Consider the following 19,483-nt stretch of genomic DNA (forward strand, 5'->3'; position numbering starts at 1 on the left):
TGTCGAGCCCTGCAATAATTTTGTATGTTTCAATGAGATCACCTCATTCTTCTAAAATCCAGAGAATATAGGCCTAGTCTACTCAATCTCTCCTCATAGGACAATCCACCCATCCCAGGAACCAGTCTGGTGAACCTTCATTGCACTCCCTCTATAGCAAGTATATCCTTCCTTAGGTAAGGAGACCAAAACTGTACACAATACTCCAGGTGTGGTCTCACCGGGGCCCTATATAATTGCAGTAAGACGTCTTTACTCTTGTACTCAAATCCTCTTGTAATAAAGGCCAATGTACCATTTGCTTTCCTAATTGCTTGCTGTACCTGCATATTAACTTTCAGTGATTCATGTACAAGGACACCTAGGTCCCTCTGAAGATCAACCATGAGCTTATTGAATGGCGGAGCAGGCTCGAGGGGCTGTATGGCCGACTCCTGCTCCTATTTCTTATGTCCTGGACTGTAAAGCTCGGGGCCACGTCAAGGGCTGCATTCCCTAACTGATTCCCGCTGGGGACGCCCCCATTCTGTTGTTGACTCTCTCTTTCTGAGGTATGTTCTCTCCTGCCGCTGACCACAGTGCTGCTCTCAAACTAGCAAAAGAGCGGTGGCTCTCCTATGCCAATTCTTCCCCTCCCTTTGGGGAACCTGGAGCAGCTCAGTTGATATTGGAAACTCAGTGTGTGGTGAGAGTGAAATTATTTTTCACTTACCGAATGACACCACATGACCTCCTGACTCATTAAGGAAGAACTTGCATTTTTATAGCACCTTTTACGACCTCGGGAGGTTCCAAAGCGCTTTACAGCCAACGAAGCACTTTAGAATCGCAGTCACTGATGTGATGAAAGAAACGCGGCAGCCAATTTGCGCACAGCAAGCTCCAACAAACAGCAATGTGATAATGACCAGATCATCTGTTTTATAGTGATGTTGATTGAGGGATAAATATTGGCCCTGGACACCGGGGAGAACTTCCCTGCTTCTCTTCAATAGTGCCACGGGATCTTTTACGTCCCCCTGAGAGGGTAGATGAGACCTCGGTTTAACGTCTCATCTGAAAGACGACACCTCCGACAGTGCAGCACTCCCTCAGCACTGCACTGGGAGTGTCGGCCTAGATTTTGTTTGCTCAAGTCTCTGGTGCGGGACTTGAACCCACGACCTTCTGACTGGGAGGCAAGTGTGCTGCCCACTGAGCCACAGCTGACACCTTTTGGACTGAATCTTAATTATTTTAGTTCAACAGTGCCACATTTTTTGAGGGATTGCACTAAAGAGTTCTGTGTTGAAATGGGTTTTGTGATCAGTCTTGATCTTTTCAATTATAGAACACAATCTTGGCATTTGCCCAATGCTGACAGCTTTGATATAGTGGAGGGCACAATAATGAGTGAGCGCTGTTCACAAGCTTTCCATGAGGAGTGTGCATGCTGAAGGTGCTTCACTTTGCATCCTATTTTGAAGAGAGTGACTTCCTTGCCCTGCCCTCCCACTTTTACACTCCGAGTGATGAAGCTGGTCTCTGTAGGTCTGCTAGGCTCCGCGGACTCCTAACACAGAGACACTGTGTGTTTTCATTCACAACCATGCTGATGTTCCAGAAACCACTGGCCTTATCCCAATGGCAGAATCGTAGACCCACACGCTCTGGGCCTATGGTCCTATTGGTTCCTGGAAATCTGAGCTTGTTTACACTATAACGTGTAGCCGGGGGAGGGAGACCTGTGAATTTGCAGTTGGCTGCGTTCCTGTATTTAAAAGTGACTTGAGACTGACACGATGCTCTGAAAGAGTGGCACTGGTAGTAGAATCACAGAGAATGTTACAGAAACAGGCCATTCAGCCCATCAACTCTGTGCCAGTGTTTTTCCCCATGAGTTTAATCCTACTTTCCTGTTTGCTTCCATCTATATATGTTAAAAATCTTACTACTTATACACTTCCTGTCAACTTTTTTCATTCTATATTCCGGTTTATCACGTAAATTGTGTATGTAAACACGTTACAGGAAACTTTGGTTTATCCGGAGGTTAACTGTCCTCGATCCACCGGCAAAATTCAGGAGTCGGTTCAGTAAGTTTTTTTTCTTTTCGTTGCTTTTTTTTCACCAGTCAGGCTCTGCAAGGCCTAGCTGAAGCTGTTGCTTAGCTACAGAGACGCTTGCAAGCTACGGCCGACTGTTTAGAAGCTGTTGCTAAGCAACAGGGTTTGTTGCTAGATACGGAAAGCTCCGTATGTTTTAACATTAGCGCTGGTTTGTCCAGCAGTTTTGATGGGACGGCAACAGCTCGGTCCCGTCGGTGCCGGATATCTCAAAGTTTCCTGTACGCTGTAATTACACCTTCGTGCCAGTGGTGGCAGCAAGGTGTAATTACAGCGTGACAGGTTTACATAGGTAGTTTCCATTATAAATGTGGACATAGGAATTTATCATTTGGACTGTAATACAAATTGCTTATCATCAGTAAGTGTCCTACATGAAGAGACTTTGGGCAATCTCATCCCAGTTCCTAGTGTGTTCACATCCACAACACAAAACTAATCCTAATTAGAACTATATTTATGTTTGCTTGCTTAACAGCCGTGACTGCATCTCAAAACATAACTGTTGGTTGTTAAACGCTTTGGGAAGTTCTGAGGATGTGATCGGGCTCTATAGAAGTTCTTTCTTTAATTGACAATCTCACTCGGACCACAAGGTGGCTGGTGTAGGAAATCTCCCACTGGTGACTTTAAGAGCATAAGAAATAGGAGCAGGTGTAGGCCATACGGTCCGTTGAGCCTGCTCTGCCATTCAATAAGATCATGGCTGAACTTCTACATTAACTCCACCTTCCCGCCCGATCCCCATAACCCTTGATTCCCTTAGTGCCCAAAAGTCTATCGATCTCTGTCTTGAATATACTCGACGACTGAGCCTCCACAGCCCTCTGGGGGCAGAAAATTCCAAAGATTCACCACCCTCTGAGTGAAGACCTTTCTCTGCCTCTCAAGACGTAAGTGGCCGACCCCTTATCCTGAGACTGTGACCCCTGGTTCTAGACTCTCCAGCCAGGACTTTGCTGACGTTGAGCTGAGGCACATTGTTGGGCAATGTGGCGGGAACTTTACTCGACACCTAACCCTTGCTCTGCCTGACTTGTTGCAGACACTGTCCTAAACAGAAAGGAGTTCCTTTCCCCAGAACTAACTTCCTTCAACTCGATGAACACACAACTCCCAAACAAAAAGTGAGACAGAAAGAAATGATACATGCCTGTAGCATTCCAAAGTTCTTTGTAATTTACATTATGTCTGTTTAAAACAACATTAATTGACTGCTGTTTACTGACTCATTCTTGGGCAAACGCCATCATTATTATTATTTTAAAATTATTCATGTGGATAATAAAATTAGATGCATCTCCTGATGAGTGAGTATCCTGCTACTGAACCTGAGTTCGGAGACTTGTATGCTTTCCTTTTAGGTCTCTTGATGGAAGGCTCCAAGTGTCCCATCGGAAAGGCCTACCCCATGTCATCTACTGTCGCCTCTGGCGTTGGCCGGACCTTCACAGTCACCATGAGCTTCGAGCCATGGAAATGTGCGAGTTTGCCTTTCACATGAAGAAGGATGAGGTCTGCGTGAATCCTTACCATTACCAAAGAGTGGAGACACCAGGTAAGAGCACCGTAACAAGCATGTTTAGGATCACTGGGCTGGGAAAGGACATAGAATTTACAGCACAGAAAAACAGGCCATTTGGCCCAACTGGTTTATGCTCCACACGAGCCTCCTCTCACCCTACTTCATCTAACCCCATCAGCATATCCTTCTATTCCTTTCTCCCTCATGTGTTTATCCAGCTTCCCCTTAAATGCATCTACACTATTCGCCTCAACCACTCCCTGTGGTAGCGAGTTCCACATTCTCACCACTCTCTGGGTAAAGAAGTTTCTCCTGAATTCCCTATTGGATTTATTAGTGACTATCTTACTTTTATGGACTCCCCCATAAGTGGAAACATGTACCCTATCAAACTCATTTGTAATTTTAAAGACCTCTATTAGGTCATCCCTCAAGCCTCCTCTCTTCTACAGAAAAGAGCCCCAGACTGTTCAGTCTTTCCAGATAGTTATTAACTAACCTCACTTTTTAAAAAAAAAAAAGGATAGCCAACCCAAGGAATTTTATAACTGAAAGGAAATTGATGAGATGAATTTAGAGAGATACTTTTGACTGACTTTGGTAATGGGTGGAGATCAGACAACATGACTGCATACTGACAAACCACAAGCTGTGATAACTCGTGGAACAAACAGTGATGCTTGGACGCACTAATAGGTGGAATAGGCTGATGCCTGCTAAAGTGGAGGCTGAATCATTCAAAATGGAATTGAATCAATTCCTGATTTGAAGGGGAGTAAGGAGATCTGGATTCAAGGGCAGAAGAGCAGAGAGGTGCATCGGACTGAGTCTTTGACCAAAACCTGCTTGACAGAGGATGCAACATGTGTGGGCTGAATGGCTTAGCTCATTCCTACTTATGCTTTTAGCAATGTTTTCCTGTTGTTGCACTCGAGTGATTGCGTGGGCCATATGGCCAACCCATTGAATGCAATAGAAATACTGTCAGTAAAATTTGCATAGTTCTTAAAGACACCTAGAAGAAGAAAATCCTTACTGTACCTGAATTTGTTCTCTCTCCAATTCTTCTCCACTGACAATTACAGGAATATAGTTCTACAGTCATGCTCCAATACCTCACCCAAATGAACATTTGAACTTGGACAGCGAGTGTTAGCAGACTTTGTTTGACTTAGGGTGGGGGCATCATTGCTGAGTCCCATCTTGGCCTTGCCCAATATCAGCATGGAAACCTTTTTCATCGGGGAGTCACTGATATATTTGAGATTTTTGAATATTAAGGGATTCAAGAGCTATGGAGATTGTGCAGGAAAGTGGAGTTGAGGTAGAAGATTGGCCATGATCTGATTGAAAGGCGGAGCAGTTTATCGCAGTGAAACATACAAAATTCTTACTGGACTTGGCTGGGTAGATGCAGGGAGGATGTTTCCCCTGGCTGGGGAGTCTAGAACCGGGGGTCACAGTCTCAGAATAAAGGGTCGGCCATTTAGGCCTGAGATGAGGAGAAATGTCTTCACTCAGAGGGTGGTGAATCTTTGGAATCTGTGGAGGCTCAGTCGTTGAGTATATTCAAGACAGAGGTCGATATATTTTTGGATATTAAGGGATATGGGGATAGTGCAGGAAAGTGGAGATGAGGTAGAAGATCAGCCATGATCTCATTGAATGGCGGAACAGGCTCGAGGGGCCGAATGGCCGACTCCTGCTCCTATTTCTTTATGTTCTTATAAATTGGGCCTTTTCCTTCCCCCAAGAAATGCTGAGTCTAATAGCAGTGCCTGGCTAAAATCAGCTTACTGCACTGATCAGGGTTCAAAACTATTCTGGCAGTGCATGTACCCACTGGGGCTTACAGGGGGTCGGGGGTGGGGGGGAGGAGTGTGTGGGGTGGCCTAAGGATCTTGCGTTTGCATCTGCAGTGGAGGAAGAGTCCTCCCTGGGCTATTCACACTTACTTCGCAGCGGTTGCTTTCAGAGTAGCTCTGGCTCAGGCCTTCAGGGGCAGGGGGAGGGGGAGTGGTGGGGAGTCATTCCCTTGTCACCTTGCTACCTTTGGAGCAGGAAAGAAATAAGGCAAAAAACTTGCATTTGTAAAGCGCAGTATCGTGTCTCAAGGTATCCCAATTATTTATTTTCAAGTGCAGTTACTGTTGCTACACAGGTAAACATGGCAGCCAGTGTGAGCACAACAAAGTCCCACAAACAATGAAATTAATGACATTTGATTTGTTTTGAGGGAAGGAGGTTGGCCAGGACACCAGGAGAGCTCCTCGCTCTTTTTCAAATAGTGCCATGGGATCATGAAGAGAAAGTTTTACACAGGATATACAGCACAGAAACAGGCCATTCGACCCAACCAGTCCATGCCGGCGTTTATGCTCCACCCGAGCCTCCTCCCGTCTTTCCTCATCTAACTCTATCAGCATAACCCTCTATTCCCTTCTCCCTCATGTGCTTATCTAACCGCCCTTTAAAGGCATCTACACTATTCGCTTCAACCACTCCCTGTGGTCGCGAGTTCCACATTCTCACCACTCTCTGGGTAACGAAGTCTCTTCTGAATTGGGGACTTCTGTTTAACTTCTCAATCAATGAACTGTACCTCCAGCAATGCAGCACTTCCTCCGTACCGCACCAGTCTGGTTAACGTTATGCAAGTTCTGGAGTGGGGCCTGAAACCAAAATGTTATGACTCAAAAAAAGAGGTGAGAATGCTACCAACTTAGCGCACAATTGGTATTGGAAGGCCCAAGCGGGGAAAGGAAAGGGCACAACTTTAAATACAGAAGTGTGGTATTGGCCTCGCGTTAAAAAGAAACCCAAGTCCTTTCTATTCTTTGTGGTTTTTTTTTTACAGTTTTACCTCCCGTTCTTGTGCCAAGACACACAGAGGTGCCCTCTGAGTTCCCACCCCTGGAAGACTATACACATTCCATTCCAGAGAACACAAATTTCCCAGCTGGCATTGAACCACAGAGCAACTATATACCAGGTACTCAATGGCGCTTAACGGAACATTCTGGTAAATGACATTTCCTGTTATTTGCGATGTTAGAAATGCAAATTATTCCACTGGCAGAAAAAGAAGTGAAAGGTACAAATACGGAGGAGAGCGACTGATTCTGCATGCTCTGGTAAAATTTGAAAGAACCTTCCTGTTATCAGCTTGTGATGAGAGAAGCTGCCATGTGCTGGCATTTGATGCAGAATGTCTTAATCAGATTTCCATCTCTCTTTTTCCATCTCTTGCCGTCACAGATTGGTAAATGAACAAAAGTTGTTGTGGGGCACTCCAGTTTTGGGTTGAGTCTTTTTGAACTAGAGGCAAAAGAGGTGCATCACATCAGCCAAACTTTTTTTTTTCTTTCCAAGACTGCATTGGGTGTTGTGCCTTAATATCAGGTATTGACTGCTCCAAGGGAAGCGGGTGATTGTCTGCTGATAGTAATCACTCGCCCACCTCAGATCCTGTTGTGAGCCTGAAATTCCAGAGAGGTAAAGTAACTCTCAATCTCACATGACAATAATTCCCAAGTCCTAACTTTTCTGATGCTATGAAAGATGATTTTTTTTCTTCTTACGGTAAGAGGCTGCCTTGGTTTTTTTTGCAACGCCACCCATCACTGAGTGGTAAAGACCGGGACCTCAAACCCGGCACTAAGCTCATGGTCTACAGAGCAGCAGTGATTCCCGCCCTGCTGTATGCCTCGGAGACATGGACCATGTACAGCAGGCACCTCAAAGCACTGGAGAGGTACCACCAACGCTGCCTCCGCAAGATCCTGCAAATCCATTGGCAGGATAGGTGCACCAACGTCAGTGTTCTCGCTCAGGCCAACATCCCCAGCATCGAAGCTTTAACCACGCTCGATCAGCTCCGATGGACGGGTCACATCGTCCGCATGCCCGATACGAGACTCCCAAAACAAGCGCTCTACTCGGAGCTCCGACGCAGCAAGAGAGCCCCAGGTGGGCAGAGGAAACGCTTCAAGGACACCCTCAAAGCCTCCTTGAAAAAGTGCAACATCCCCACTGACACCTGGGAATCCCTGGCCCAAGACCATATAAAGTGGAGGAGAAGCATCCGGGAAGGCGCCGAACACCTCGAGTCTCTTCGCCGGGAGCGAGCGGAAGCCAAGTGCAGGCAGCGCACGTCAACCCAAGCACCCCAACCACCTGCCCCTTCAACCACCGTCTGCCCCACCTGTGACAGAGACTGTAGGTCCCGCATTGGACTCATCAGTCACCTGAGAGCTCATTTTTAATGTGGAAACAAGTCATCCTCGGTTCCGAGGGACTGCCTAAGAAGAAGAAGAGTGGTAATGAGAGTTGGGTTTGCGAGTTGGTATCTCCGTGCGAATTCAGGCTGGTTGGAAGTTCCTAGCCGCTCCCGTAATGGGTAATCGCGGTGTCCAGTGTAACCGCCGAGCAGTACAGTGCCCAAGGTCCCAGGTTCAATCCCTGGTCTGCCCGAAGTTGGCCGGCCTCGGCTCGAGCAACAGTTGGGATCAGAGCCTGTTGGGCGCAATTTCAGTTGGTCCACTCGAAGTTTGGTGTTCTGCCATCTGTTTGGAGGCTCTCTGCTGGTCAGTATTTCAAGTCGTTCCAAGTTGCTGAAAATCTGATCTATTCTGGCTTGGATTTCATTTTCCACCAAGTGAACAGACTGTGCGTCGGCCTTCTCCAGCTGCCCCATGTGGGTCTGCACCTCATGGATCTGCTTATTGGTCTGGTGGTAGAGCGTCTCCATCCTGGGCTCGGGCAGCGATGGACCTGAAGCCCAGCAAGAGTCCGTATCTATTGGAGAGGGGCACAGAGGGCTGGAAATGGCCAATTAACTGCTGGTTCGTGTGAATTGGCGAGTAGTGCAGCTAGGTGTTGTGCAGGGCGGACTGTACACATTGGATACAAAACCCACATCATCTTCTGTGTAGTGTGAACGATTAAGGACTGTAATTCTATTTAATAGGGCATCAAATGAGCCGCATATTCCAGTTTACTCTTCCCACCCCCTTCCTCCACCTGTTAACAACATGCCTGGTATCCATGTTAGATTGCGAAGGAGTGACTGTGATACATGCCTTCCGCTGGCTTTTCACTCCCTTTTTTGGGTTTAAGATTTTTCTCATCTTTTGCCCCTTCACCTCAAAGAGCAAGTAAGTGAAATGCCCCGACGAAAGATCTCCACCCCAAAACATGAGCCTGGTTTTTTCTCTTTCAGACGCTATTTCCAGGTTTGCAGCATTTCCATTTATTGTTTAAGCACAGGTTTATGGCTGTTTTAGCTCCGCAGCACTTGAGTGTAACTCATTACTCTGTGGTTAACAGGTACTGTACAAAAAGTAGGAGGTAGGTGGAAGAAGGCCTCGTTAGATAATGTGCACAGCACTGTATTATGTCCAAGGCTGTTTGATTGTATCTCCTAGCTTACGTAAGACATCCGAGACTGCATCTTAAGATGGAAGATAGATGAGCTAGATCCAGAGGATGTGCGGGCCTTGAGAAGCCCTTGGCTATGATATACCTTATCTCAAACTAATGCGTGGAGCTAAAAGTTGGTTTACGTGTGACGTACAAAACAGATTATATTTAATTCTGGATGTGAATAATTTAAACAAAAATATATAAATGTGGAATATTAAACCCAATCGGTTACATGCACCACCCGTAAACCAAGGCTGGCAGTCTAAAGTACAGGAAACTTTTTTTTATCCAGCACGGACGGGACTGACGTGGTGCCGGTTCATCAAAAATTCCAGATAACCAAAAGCTATAGTAAAAGATACGGAGCTGAGAGCTCCGTATAAAGCAACAAACCCTGTTGCTTAGCAACAGCATCAGAACAATAGGCACAAGTTGCAAGCGTCTCTGTAGCTTAGCAACAGCTGCAGCCACACCCTTGCACAGCAACAAATGGAGTAAAAAAAGTAATAAAAGTTACCTGAACCTACTCCTGAATTTTGCCGGTTAACCGACATTTCCGGTTATTTAGGGGCCGGTTAATCGAAAGTTTCCTGTAACACTTTCAGGATGTCGCATGTGTCTAAAACATAAGAGGATCACGTTGAACTTTGTATTTGTCATGTACAGTGTGATGAAATTGGAGCTTTTAATAAAGGCACATACAAGGGCAGAAACCAACAGCCAAAGTTCCTAACCTTCAGAGGGAGGACAGGCTAATTTGGGAAAAGAATAAGATTTCTGTGCCCATCATCTTTGACCTGGAGTCTGCAAATGGAACTCAAGTTGAAACAAAACTTGGCTCAATCGGGACCTTCAGAATGTAGATCTGAATGTTGTATTGATACCTTTTAAAATATGTTACTTTGTTTTTTTTTCTTCTCGGTTAGAGACACCACCGCCAGGCTACATCAGTGAGGACGGAGAAACCAGTGACCATCAGATGAACCATAGCATGGAAACAGGTAATGTACGGTGAGGGGCTCGTGTGTCAAACCTCAAAGTTCCATTTAAGGAGAGAGCAGTTGGTGTGTACTGACCATCTCAAGCCATGTTAAGTACTAAAGTCTCGCAACTGGTGACTTTTAGATGTAGTTCACAAATGCTGTCAGAATTGGAGAAGGTGGGAACTGGTGGGTTGTGCATCTGTCTCTGGAGGCAGACTCTCTCCCCTAGGGCATGAGGCGCCTTGTGGAAGTAGGGTTGAGGGAGGTTTATTTTGCATCTGGCTGTTCTGATGTGTGGTGTCCAAATGCCCCAGTGTAATTTCCGCCCCCCCGGCCCCCATTATTCCCTCTCCAGGTTTCTCTCCGGAATCGGGTTGCCAACTCTGGTTGGACATATTCCTGGAGGTGTCATCACATGACCTCCCACCTCCAATCACCCCGCCCCCACTATCCTGCCATTGGTCGCCCGGCACATCCATCTTCGCTGCGCCCCGCCTCCCCACACCAACCAGAAACTCGATTGGATGATTTTTGACTGTCAATCAACAGCCTTCTTTTCCCCATGTCCGATATTTTTATAACTATATAACTAATAAACAAGTGTTCAAAGAACTTTTATAAAAAAAAAAAAAAAACCAACACAACTTTTTTGATTACCCCGATGATTTTTCTCCCGGGTTTTGCTGGCAGCAGTGTCCTGGAGATTAGTCTTTGATTCCTGGAGACGCCAGGGCAATCCTGGAGGGTTGACTACCCCTACTCCGGAAGGCTTTGGTTGCAAGAGTGGTGATCATCCGCTGTTACTTGACCATACGTGACCCATTGCGGCTAGTGTTGCAGGTTTGTCCAGCAGTGAGGGAAAGCCTGATCCTACCACCGCCTAGTGTCCACATTTGCCCAGTTGCCAATGCTGTGATCGGGAGCGGGAACGCTGGCTGATTTTATTCCCCCTCCAGCTCAGTAGCATGGCCACACCAGTTGTGAAACTGGCAAGAGGGAGGGTGACCCTAGGTCGGTCTGGTCAGCATTGGCTGACCGTTGGAGAATTCAAATCTCAGCCACTATTCCCCGGCACTAACATAGCATAATCGATTTGTAAAGAAAAGGTTTCAGTAAATAAATGGAGGTCTCACACAGCCCTCTTTGCAGCCGGTAGCGCTTACTTGGTTTCTCAATAGCAGAATGATTCAGAATTGAATTTAACTAGTTTCTGTCTTGCGAAACCGAAATCGTGTAGGCGATCAGGGTTGATAAAAGTGGGAGTGAAGGTGAGATACATCAAGAACGAGTGATTATATGACACTTTCCATAGTGGGAGGTGTGAGATGGTGAATAAGGTAGCGGCCACATCCAATAAGGTTGGTTAATTCTATTAAAATAAAAGCTGATCTGGATATTGTACAATTTGGATTATATCACTGTTGACATTTTTTAAAATCAATTTCATGATTGAATATGCAAATATATGAAATATGAGCCAGTAAAGCCAATCACTATTGTAGACAGCCTTTCACTCCATGTTGATCAAGTGAAGCATATTGTAAGGAAATAAATTGCTTCCCAGCCTCAATCTTTATTGCTGCTCTTTCTCTCTCTTTTTAGGTTCTGCAGCTGACTTATCTCCAAACCCCTTGTCGCCCACACACAGCAACTTGGGTGAGTGCTCACTGACCAGGTTTGGAAGTAGCCAGCGCCAGCTTGAGAACTGGCGTTTCTCAAGCTATCACAGAATCAAGGTTAGCCGCTGCTGCGGTTGGGAAGTTCACCACCGGGTCACCGAGTTTACGTTGGCAGCTGGCCCACGCTTTTTTGCTTTGTTTGCTCGTCATGACTCAGTGCTGCTGCTGCAGCACACTGTCCCACAGTGAACAAGAGGCTGTTGTTTGACGCTGGAACGACAGTGGCTGAGCAGGAAGGCTCAGGGCACCGCTGTGCTTCGCCAACTGCTGCTAGGCAGGGCTTGAAGTCTGGGAACTGTTGCTTCCAGTAAGGTGCATGCGCATGGTCTGCTTAATTGGAACTTGAGGTAAACGTATAATGCACGGCTCTTGTTGATGTGGGGAAATTATACTTTAAACTCAACAATGTAGTTTGTGGAGTGACAACAGGAAACGCTGGAAAAACTCAGCAGGCCAGGGCAGCATCCATGGAGAGAGAAACAGAGTCAACATTTCAGGTCGAAGACCTTTCGTCAGAACTGGAAAAAAGCAGGAAAAGGAATAGATTGTGAAGCAAGTTAGGGGCTGGGAAAAGGGGGAGGGGATGAAAGAACAAAAGGGAAGGTCAGTGATAGGATAGAAAGCAGGAGAGGTTAAGAGACATTAAGAGATATTCAAGGTGAGCGGAGGTGGTAATAGGACAGGTTAAGGAACAAAGGATGGCTCTAGATGAGGTGTGAATTGTGCTGGCAGAATGAAGGACAGAGTCCAGAGGGCTGTAGAGTGCCCACAAATGTAGCTTGTGGGTTCCCCAGATGATTGAGTTTCTTCCCAGTACTTTACCGATTAGGACGGACCGAAGTTTGAATGGAGAACTGTGCTGCCTTACTTGCTACCTATGGGCTTGTGCCAGCTGTGGCTCAGTGGGTCGCACTCTCGCTCCCGAGTCTTGTGGTTGTGGGTTCAAGTCCCCACTCCAGCACAAAAACAAAAAAACCTAGGCTGACTCTCCAGTGCAGTAATGCGAGAGCGCTGCACTGGCGGAGGTGCCGTCTTTCGGATGAGACGTTAAAGCAAAGCCCTGCTCTCTCGGGTGGACGTAAAAGATCCCACGGCACAAATTTGAAGAAGAGCAGGGGAGTTCTCCCCGGTGTCCTGGGGCCAATGTTTATCCCTCAATCAACATCACTAAAAAGCAGATTATCTGGTCATTATCCCATTGCTGTTTGTGGGAGCTTGCTGTGGGCAAATTAGATGCCGCATTTCCTACATTAAAGCAGTGACTACACTTCAGAAAAGTATTTTATTGGCTGTAAAGTGCTTGGGGACATCCCAAGGCCGTGAAAGGCGCTATATAAATGTAAGTATTTTTTTCATGGCAACCCTGGGTATAAGAAGGGGAAAATCAACCAGGATTCCCATTGCTGATTGCTGTCCGGTGGCCCAGGCCGGAAAGTGCTCACCCGTTGATTTTTGGGTAGGACACGATCCCGCTCTATATGATGCCCTCCATGACGGATGAGCATGCCAACACTCCAATGTCTTCGGGCCGCAGATGGAGAATGGCTACTTGAGTGAGATGGTTTCCCAGTGAGGGGGCTGTACCCCAGCAATGGTCAGTTCCTTCACGAGAGATGGGGAGAAAATTGTTGGGGGCGGGTGGGAGAGAAGAGAGGGGCTTTAGGAAGGGGCAGGGGAAGAAGGACTGCTGATCCATTTTTGGAAGCAATTCCTAGGGGCTAAAAGTTTGCTTCTCTCTAGTCTGGGACGATCCTGATCGCAATCCAACTCCCTGGAGTGTAACAGTAAAAAGTTTTGAAAACTTCAAAGAGATTAGAAATTTCAAGGGATGACAAATGCTGTGAGTTTACGGCTTTGATTCATCCTTTGATGATCGTAAGCAGCGTGCCTCTCCAGACATATGGTGTCCCAGAAACCTTGTGTTGATTTGCTGCCCGCTATCTTGCTGTACGTATTAAACACAAGGCCACGGACCTAGTCTAGCCTCTTTGCAATGTTGCTACTCAATGTCAAGCTTCAATGAGGATTCCCTCATTTTTCCTCTTCTCTCCTGAGGGTGCAGGTTGTTCTGGACCCACTGGTGGCTGTAGGCTCGACCCAAGCCATTATTCTGTGTTAATCTAGACAACGATTAACCACGGCTTCTTTGGCAGCACCTCCCAAATCCGCGACCTCTACCACCTAGAAGGACAAGGGCAGCAAGTACATGGGAACACCACCACCTCCAAGTTCCCCTCCAAGTCACACCCCATCCTGACTTGGAAATATATCGGCCGTTCCTTCAATGTCGCTGGGTCAAAATCCTGGAACTTCCTCCCTAACAGCTCTGTGGGAGCACCTTCACCACACGGACTGCAGCGGTTCAAGAAGGCGGCTCACCACCATCTTCTCAGTCAATTCAGGATGAACAATAAATGCTGGCCTTGCCAGCAATGCCTACATCCTGTGAATTAATAAATAAATGAAAAAAACGTTTTTTATCTAGCTTTTTGCCTCTCCCAGGAGATCACATAGTTTTGGGTGGGGTAGGGTGTGTAGTTATTGTGATACACGAGGTATGGCCATTGAATGGGCCAGGCTGGAGGGACCAGAGGGTCTTTACCTGTCCGTCATTGTTCGTATGTCGAACTGGCTGGCTACGTGAGCATAGAAGGCAATATTGTTGAACACCAACTTGTCCTCACCCAACATCCACTCACGTTTACTTTCCAGTAGGGGCTAACAGAGAGAGACCAGGGGTTGGGGGACATTGGCTGATTTTATTCCCGTCTCCATAGCCCATGGGGCCACTGAGGCCAAATGGAATAATGGCCTGGGTGTGATCAGCTAACTCCGCACAGACCAGGGATGGAATTATTTTTTAAAAATTCATTCATGGGATGTGGGTATCGCTGGCAAGGCCGGCATTTATTGCCCATCCCTAGTTGCCCTTGAGAAGGTGGTGGTGAGCCGCTGCCTTGAACCGCTGCAGTCCGTGAGGTGAGGGTACTCTTTGGGGCCAAGCGGTCTGCTCTGACTCGGCGTTGTGCCAGACAGTGCATCATTTTTTTTTTACTCTAAAGACTACCAAGAGCAGATGCAGTGACTGAAACAAGCTCTTGAGGTTCGCTTTGGGTTCTGGAGCAGAACCAACATCCTGCAACCAGTCCCTGACAGCAGTGAGTAGAAATGTTGCTACTGTGCATTATCTAAAGTACTAACGGGCACTGAGTAAGTTGGGGGGTGAGGGGTGGGGTGGGGGAGGGGGAAAGTAGAGTAGCCACCAGCCAAAGTTGGGGCTGGAATCCATGCCCGATTTTTTTTTTTTTTTTTTTTTTGAGCCAACTCCCATGAAATTTCAGAGTCGTAAGCCAGACATCAAAAGTCCATTTTCCCCGCTTTGTCTTATGAGCTGGAGACACTATCAGTAGCAAACAGTAGAACTCATTGAGTTACCAAATCCTACCCCCTGACCAACCCGAACCTACCTGCTGGGGTTTGTGGGGAGAGAATGGTGTTTGGGACGGTGTCTCTCCCCAGGAAGGGGAGCCTCGAATGTTCTGATCAATTACATCAACTACCAGAATTGGCATCTCGGAGTTTTGACATTCTCCGAGGCCCTGTAAGTCACTCCTGACCAACTGTCACTCCCCATAATAATATCTGTCATGTTGAACATTTACTGTATTTGTGGTTGCAATTTACACTTGCAATAAAGCGGAGCCCTAGTTAACCAGCTGTCAAAACATTGGCACTGTGCCATTTGAAATTGTCCACTTCTCTTTTCTTTTTAATTCTGTTTCCTTTTTCGACCACCCTGTCCCTGCCCCCTGGTCAAGGCACAAACTCTTGGGCTTCTGCTGTGGAGCTGGACGAGTGACCACAGGGTCAGTTTGGCTGCCATTCTGCCCACCTTCTCTCTCATTGGGGAGAAGTCACACCGGCCTGCTCGGAGGGCCCAGTTGGTAAACGCGCTTTTACTGAGTATAGTTCAGGAAGGACAGTCTCTCTATGGTCTGCTAACTCTCACCGTGTCCCACTCGCCCATCTCCCCTGTACTCAGCCACCTACATTGGCTCCCAGTTAACGCCTCGATTTTTAAAATTCTCATCCTTGTTTTCAAATCCCTCCATGGCCTCGCCCCTCCTTATCTCTGGAACCTCCTCCAGCCCTATAATCCCTCTAGACCTCTGCTCTCCGCCTAAATCTCTCTGCCTCTCCACTTCTCTTTCCTCCTTTAAGACGCTCCTTAAAACCTACCTCTTCAACCAGGATTTCGGTCATCTGCCCTAACGTCTCCTTATATGGCTCGGTGTCACACTTTTTTTATACCATTCCTGTGAAGCGCCTTGGGACATTTTATTACGTTTAAAGGCGCTATATAAATATAAGTTGTTGCGTTGAGTTAGCTGGCGATGGTAAGAGTGTTTCAGTTGGTTTCAGTGACCTTGGGGTAGGGGGTAAAGATTCACGGTGGCTTCCAGCTCCTGGTCACGATCCAGTGGCTTCTGCTGGGCTGTGCTTGCGTGTGGACAACAGGCAGGGACTGGATTGGGCTCGGGCCCTCTCTATGCAGTAAACAGCCCGCTGACGCTCACTGCCCAGGCTCATGTAAAGAATGGCTACTTGAGGGGGGCAGTGTGGAAGGGTTGCCTAAGTGCCTGCAGAACCAGACTCCAGCAAGGAGTGAACACCTGCAGGAGAGGAAGATGGGGAACCCGAAACCCGAGTTAGATATATTTCTTAAGGCTAAAGGGATCAAGGGATATGGGGAGAAAGCAGGGACAGGGTACTGAATTTGGATGATCAGCCATGATCTCATTAAATGGCGGAGCAGGCTCGAGGGGCCGAATGGCCTACTCCTGCTCCTATCTTCTATGTTTCTATGAAACAGATCGTGTGTGTGTGGACTTTTGCTAAATCTAAATCTAGTGTAAGCTTAAAATGTAAACAGGAAACGTGGCACTGCCATGTGACGATTCAGTGTGCCAGGCAGAAGTACTACACTTCCTGTTTGTTACTGAAGAAATGGCTGCACTTAGAACATGAAGCGTGTGTGTGTGTCCGTTTGTCGTCTTCTCCCTCGCACACCAGGCCAGTTCGGTCCACCACACTGCGATGCACCATTCCCAGAGACAGTGGCATGGGCCTCTTGTAACAAATGTCCCTCCCAACTTTCTTCCCTCTCTCCTGAAACTGGCAAATCACACTGCGATATGGTTTAAAAAAATCAGCCGGGGTTGCTGCTCCTGATTTCTGACCCCTGTTAGAAAGTAGATGTGTTGACATTTGGTGCGTGCGTGTGAGTGAGCGAGTGTGTGCAAGCGTGTGTGAGTGTGCGTGATTGTCGGTGAGATGCCCTCCATATTTGAACACTCACGTGTCATTTCGCCCTCTTCTCCACCCCCCCCCCCCCCCCGCCCCACACACTCCAGCCCCCAGTCTAACATGAAAAATAGCTATCTTGGGCACGGTACCATTGGACAGTGCAACTGTGTGTCAGCAAGAGTTGGTGTTTATGGGGCAGGGGGAGAGATTGTAGGAAGAAGACTATTGTTCTGGAAGTAGGAGCTTTTATTCTAAAATGGGGATCATTGTTCTGCTGGGAGATTGCATTCTGCTACTGAGAACAGCTGTTCAGAGCATAAAAATGTGTAGCAGCTGTTCAAACTGAACTGCGCTGTGTGTGTGTGTGAGAGAGAGAGAGAGAGAGAGGGAGGGGAGAGTGTGTGCGAGAGGGGGGGGGGAGAGAGTGTGTGCGAGGGGGGGGGGAGAGAGTGTGTGCGAGGGGGGGGGAGAGAGTGTGTGCGAGGGGGGGGGAGAGAGTGTGCGCGAGGGGGGGGGAGAGAGTGTGCGCGAGGGGGGGGGGGGAGAGAGTGTGCGCGAGAGGGGGGGGGAGAGAGTGTGCGCGAGAGGGGGGGGAGAGAGTGTGCGCGAGAGGGGGGGGGAGAGAGTGTGCGCGAGAGGGGGGGGAGAGAGTGTGCGCGAGAGGGGGGGGGGGAGAGTGTGCGCGAGAGGGGGGGGGGAGAGTGTGTGCGAGGGGGGGGAGAGAGTGTGCGCGAGAGGGGGGGGGAGAGTGTGCGCGAGAGGGGGGGGGAGAGAGTGTGCGCGAGAGGGGGGGGGAGAGTGTGCGCGAGAGGGGGGGGGAGAGTGTGCGCGAGAGGGGGGAGAGTGCGCGAGAGGGGGGAGAGTGTGCGCGAGAGGGGGGAGAGGTGCGAGAGGGGGGAGAGTGTGCGCGAGAGGGGGGGGGAGAGTGTGCGCGAGAGGGGGGGGGGAGAGTGTGCGCGAGAGGGGGGGGAGAGTGTGCGCGAGAGGGGGGGGGAGAGTGTGCGCGAGGGGGGGGGGAGTGTGCGCGAGGGGGGGGGAGTGTGCGCGAGGGGGGGGGGGGAGTGTGCGCGAGGGGGGGGGGGGAGTGTGCGCGAGGGGGGGGGGGGAGTGTGCGCGAGGGGGGGGGGGGGAGTGTGCGCGAGGGGGGGGGGGGGGAGTGTGCGCGAGGGGGGGGGGGGGGGGGAGTGTGCGCGAGGGGGGGGGGGGGGGGAGTGCGCGCGAGGGGGGGGGGGGGGGAAGTGCGCGCGAGGGGGGGGGGGGAAGTGCGCGCGAGGGGGGGGGGGGGAAGTGCGCGCGAGGGGGGGGGGGGAAGTGCGCGCGAGGGGGGGGGGGGGGAAGTGCGCGCGAGGGGGGGGGGAGTGCGCGCGAGGGGGGGGGGAGTGCGCGCGAGGGGGGGGGGGAGTGCGCGCGGGGGGAGTGCGCGCGAGGGGGGGGAGTGGCGCGCGAGGGGGGGGGGGAGTGCGCGCGAGGGGGGGGGGGGCGAGTGCGCGCGAGGGGGGGGGGGGGGGAGCGAGTGCGCGCGAGGGGGGGGGGGGGAGTGCGCGCGAGGGGGGGGGGGGGCGAGTGCGCGCGAGGGGGGGCGAGTGCGCGCGAGGGGGGGGGGGGGGGAAGTGTGCGCGAGGGGGGGGGGGGGGAGTGCGCGCGAGGGGGGGGGGGGGGAAGTGTGCGCGAGGGGGGGGGGGGAGTGCGCGCGAGGGGGGGGGGGAGTGCGCGCGGGGGGGGGGGGGGAGTGCGCGCGAGGGGGGGGGGCGAGTGCGCGCGGGGGGGGGGAGAGTGCGCGCGAGGGGGGGGGAGTTGCGCGCGAGGGGGGGGGGGGGGGTAGTGTGCGCGCGAGGGGGGGGGGAGGAGCGCGCGAGGGGGGGGAGCGTGTGCGCGAGTAGGGGGGGGGAGCGCGTGCGCGAGAGGGGGGGGAGCGTGTGCGCGAGGGGGGGGGAGCGTGTGCGAGAGGGGGGGGAGCGTGTGCGCGAGGGGGGGGGGAGCGTGTGCGCGAGAGGGGGGGGGAGCGTGTGCGCGAGGGGGGGGGAGCGTGTGCGCGAGAGGGGGGGGGGAGCGTGTGCGCGAGAGGGGGGGGAGCGTGTGCGCGAGGAGGGGGGGGAGCGTGTGCGCGAGGGAGGGGGGGGAGCGTGGTGCGCGAGGGAGGGGGGGAGCGTGTGCGCGAGGGAGGGGGGGGAGCGTGTGCGCTGAGGGGGGGGAGGGAGGGGGAGTGTGCATGCGTGTGTGTAAAAGAAAAGACAGCCATCCGTGGCTAAGTAAAGAAATTAAGGATAGTATTCGACTAAAAACAAGGGCATATAAGGTAGCCAAATCTAGTGGGAGGATAGAGGATTGGGAAAACTTTAAAAGATAGCAAAAAATAACAAAAAGATTGATTAAGAAAGGGAAGATAGATTATGAAAGTAAATTAGCAAAAAATATAAAAACAGATAGTAAGAGTTTTTATAGTTATATAAAAAGAAAAAG

The 19,483-nt window shown here is 49.9% G+C and overlaps 1 protein-coding gene across 2 annotated transcripts in view; it reads left to right on the forward strand.

Moving 5' to 3' along the window:
* Nucleotides 1-19,483, forward strand: part of LOC147099940 (SMAD family member 3) — a 128,707-nt gene that overhangs the window by 86,009 nt on the left and 23,215 nt on the right. For both annotated transcript variants that reach the window (XM_085968438.1, XM_085968439.1), the window contains 4 exons: nucleotides 3,470-3,663; nucleotides 6,488-6,622; nucleotides 9,981-10,055; nucleotides 11,640-11,693. In XM_085968438.1, coding sequence (XP_085824564.1) covers nucleotides 3,470-3,663; nucleotides 6,488-6,622; nucleotides 9,981-10,055; nucleotides 11,640-11,693 — 458 coding nt within the window. The remainder of the gene's footprint in view (nucleotides 1-3,469; nucleotides 3,664-6,487; nucleotides 6,623-9,980; nucleotides 10,056-11,639; nucleotides 11,694-19,483) is intronic.

The sequence above is a fragment of the Somniosus microcephalus genome, chromosome 27 (genome assembly GCF_052327205.1).
Source record: "Somniosus microcephalus isolate GS21.2 chromosome 27, FLI_Smic_1.0, whole genome shotgun sequence".
Taxonomy (NCBI): domain Eukaryota; kingdom Metazoa; phylum Chordata; class Chondrichthyes; order Squaliformes; family Somniosidae; genus Somniosus; species Somniosus microcephalus.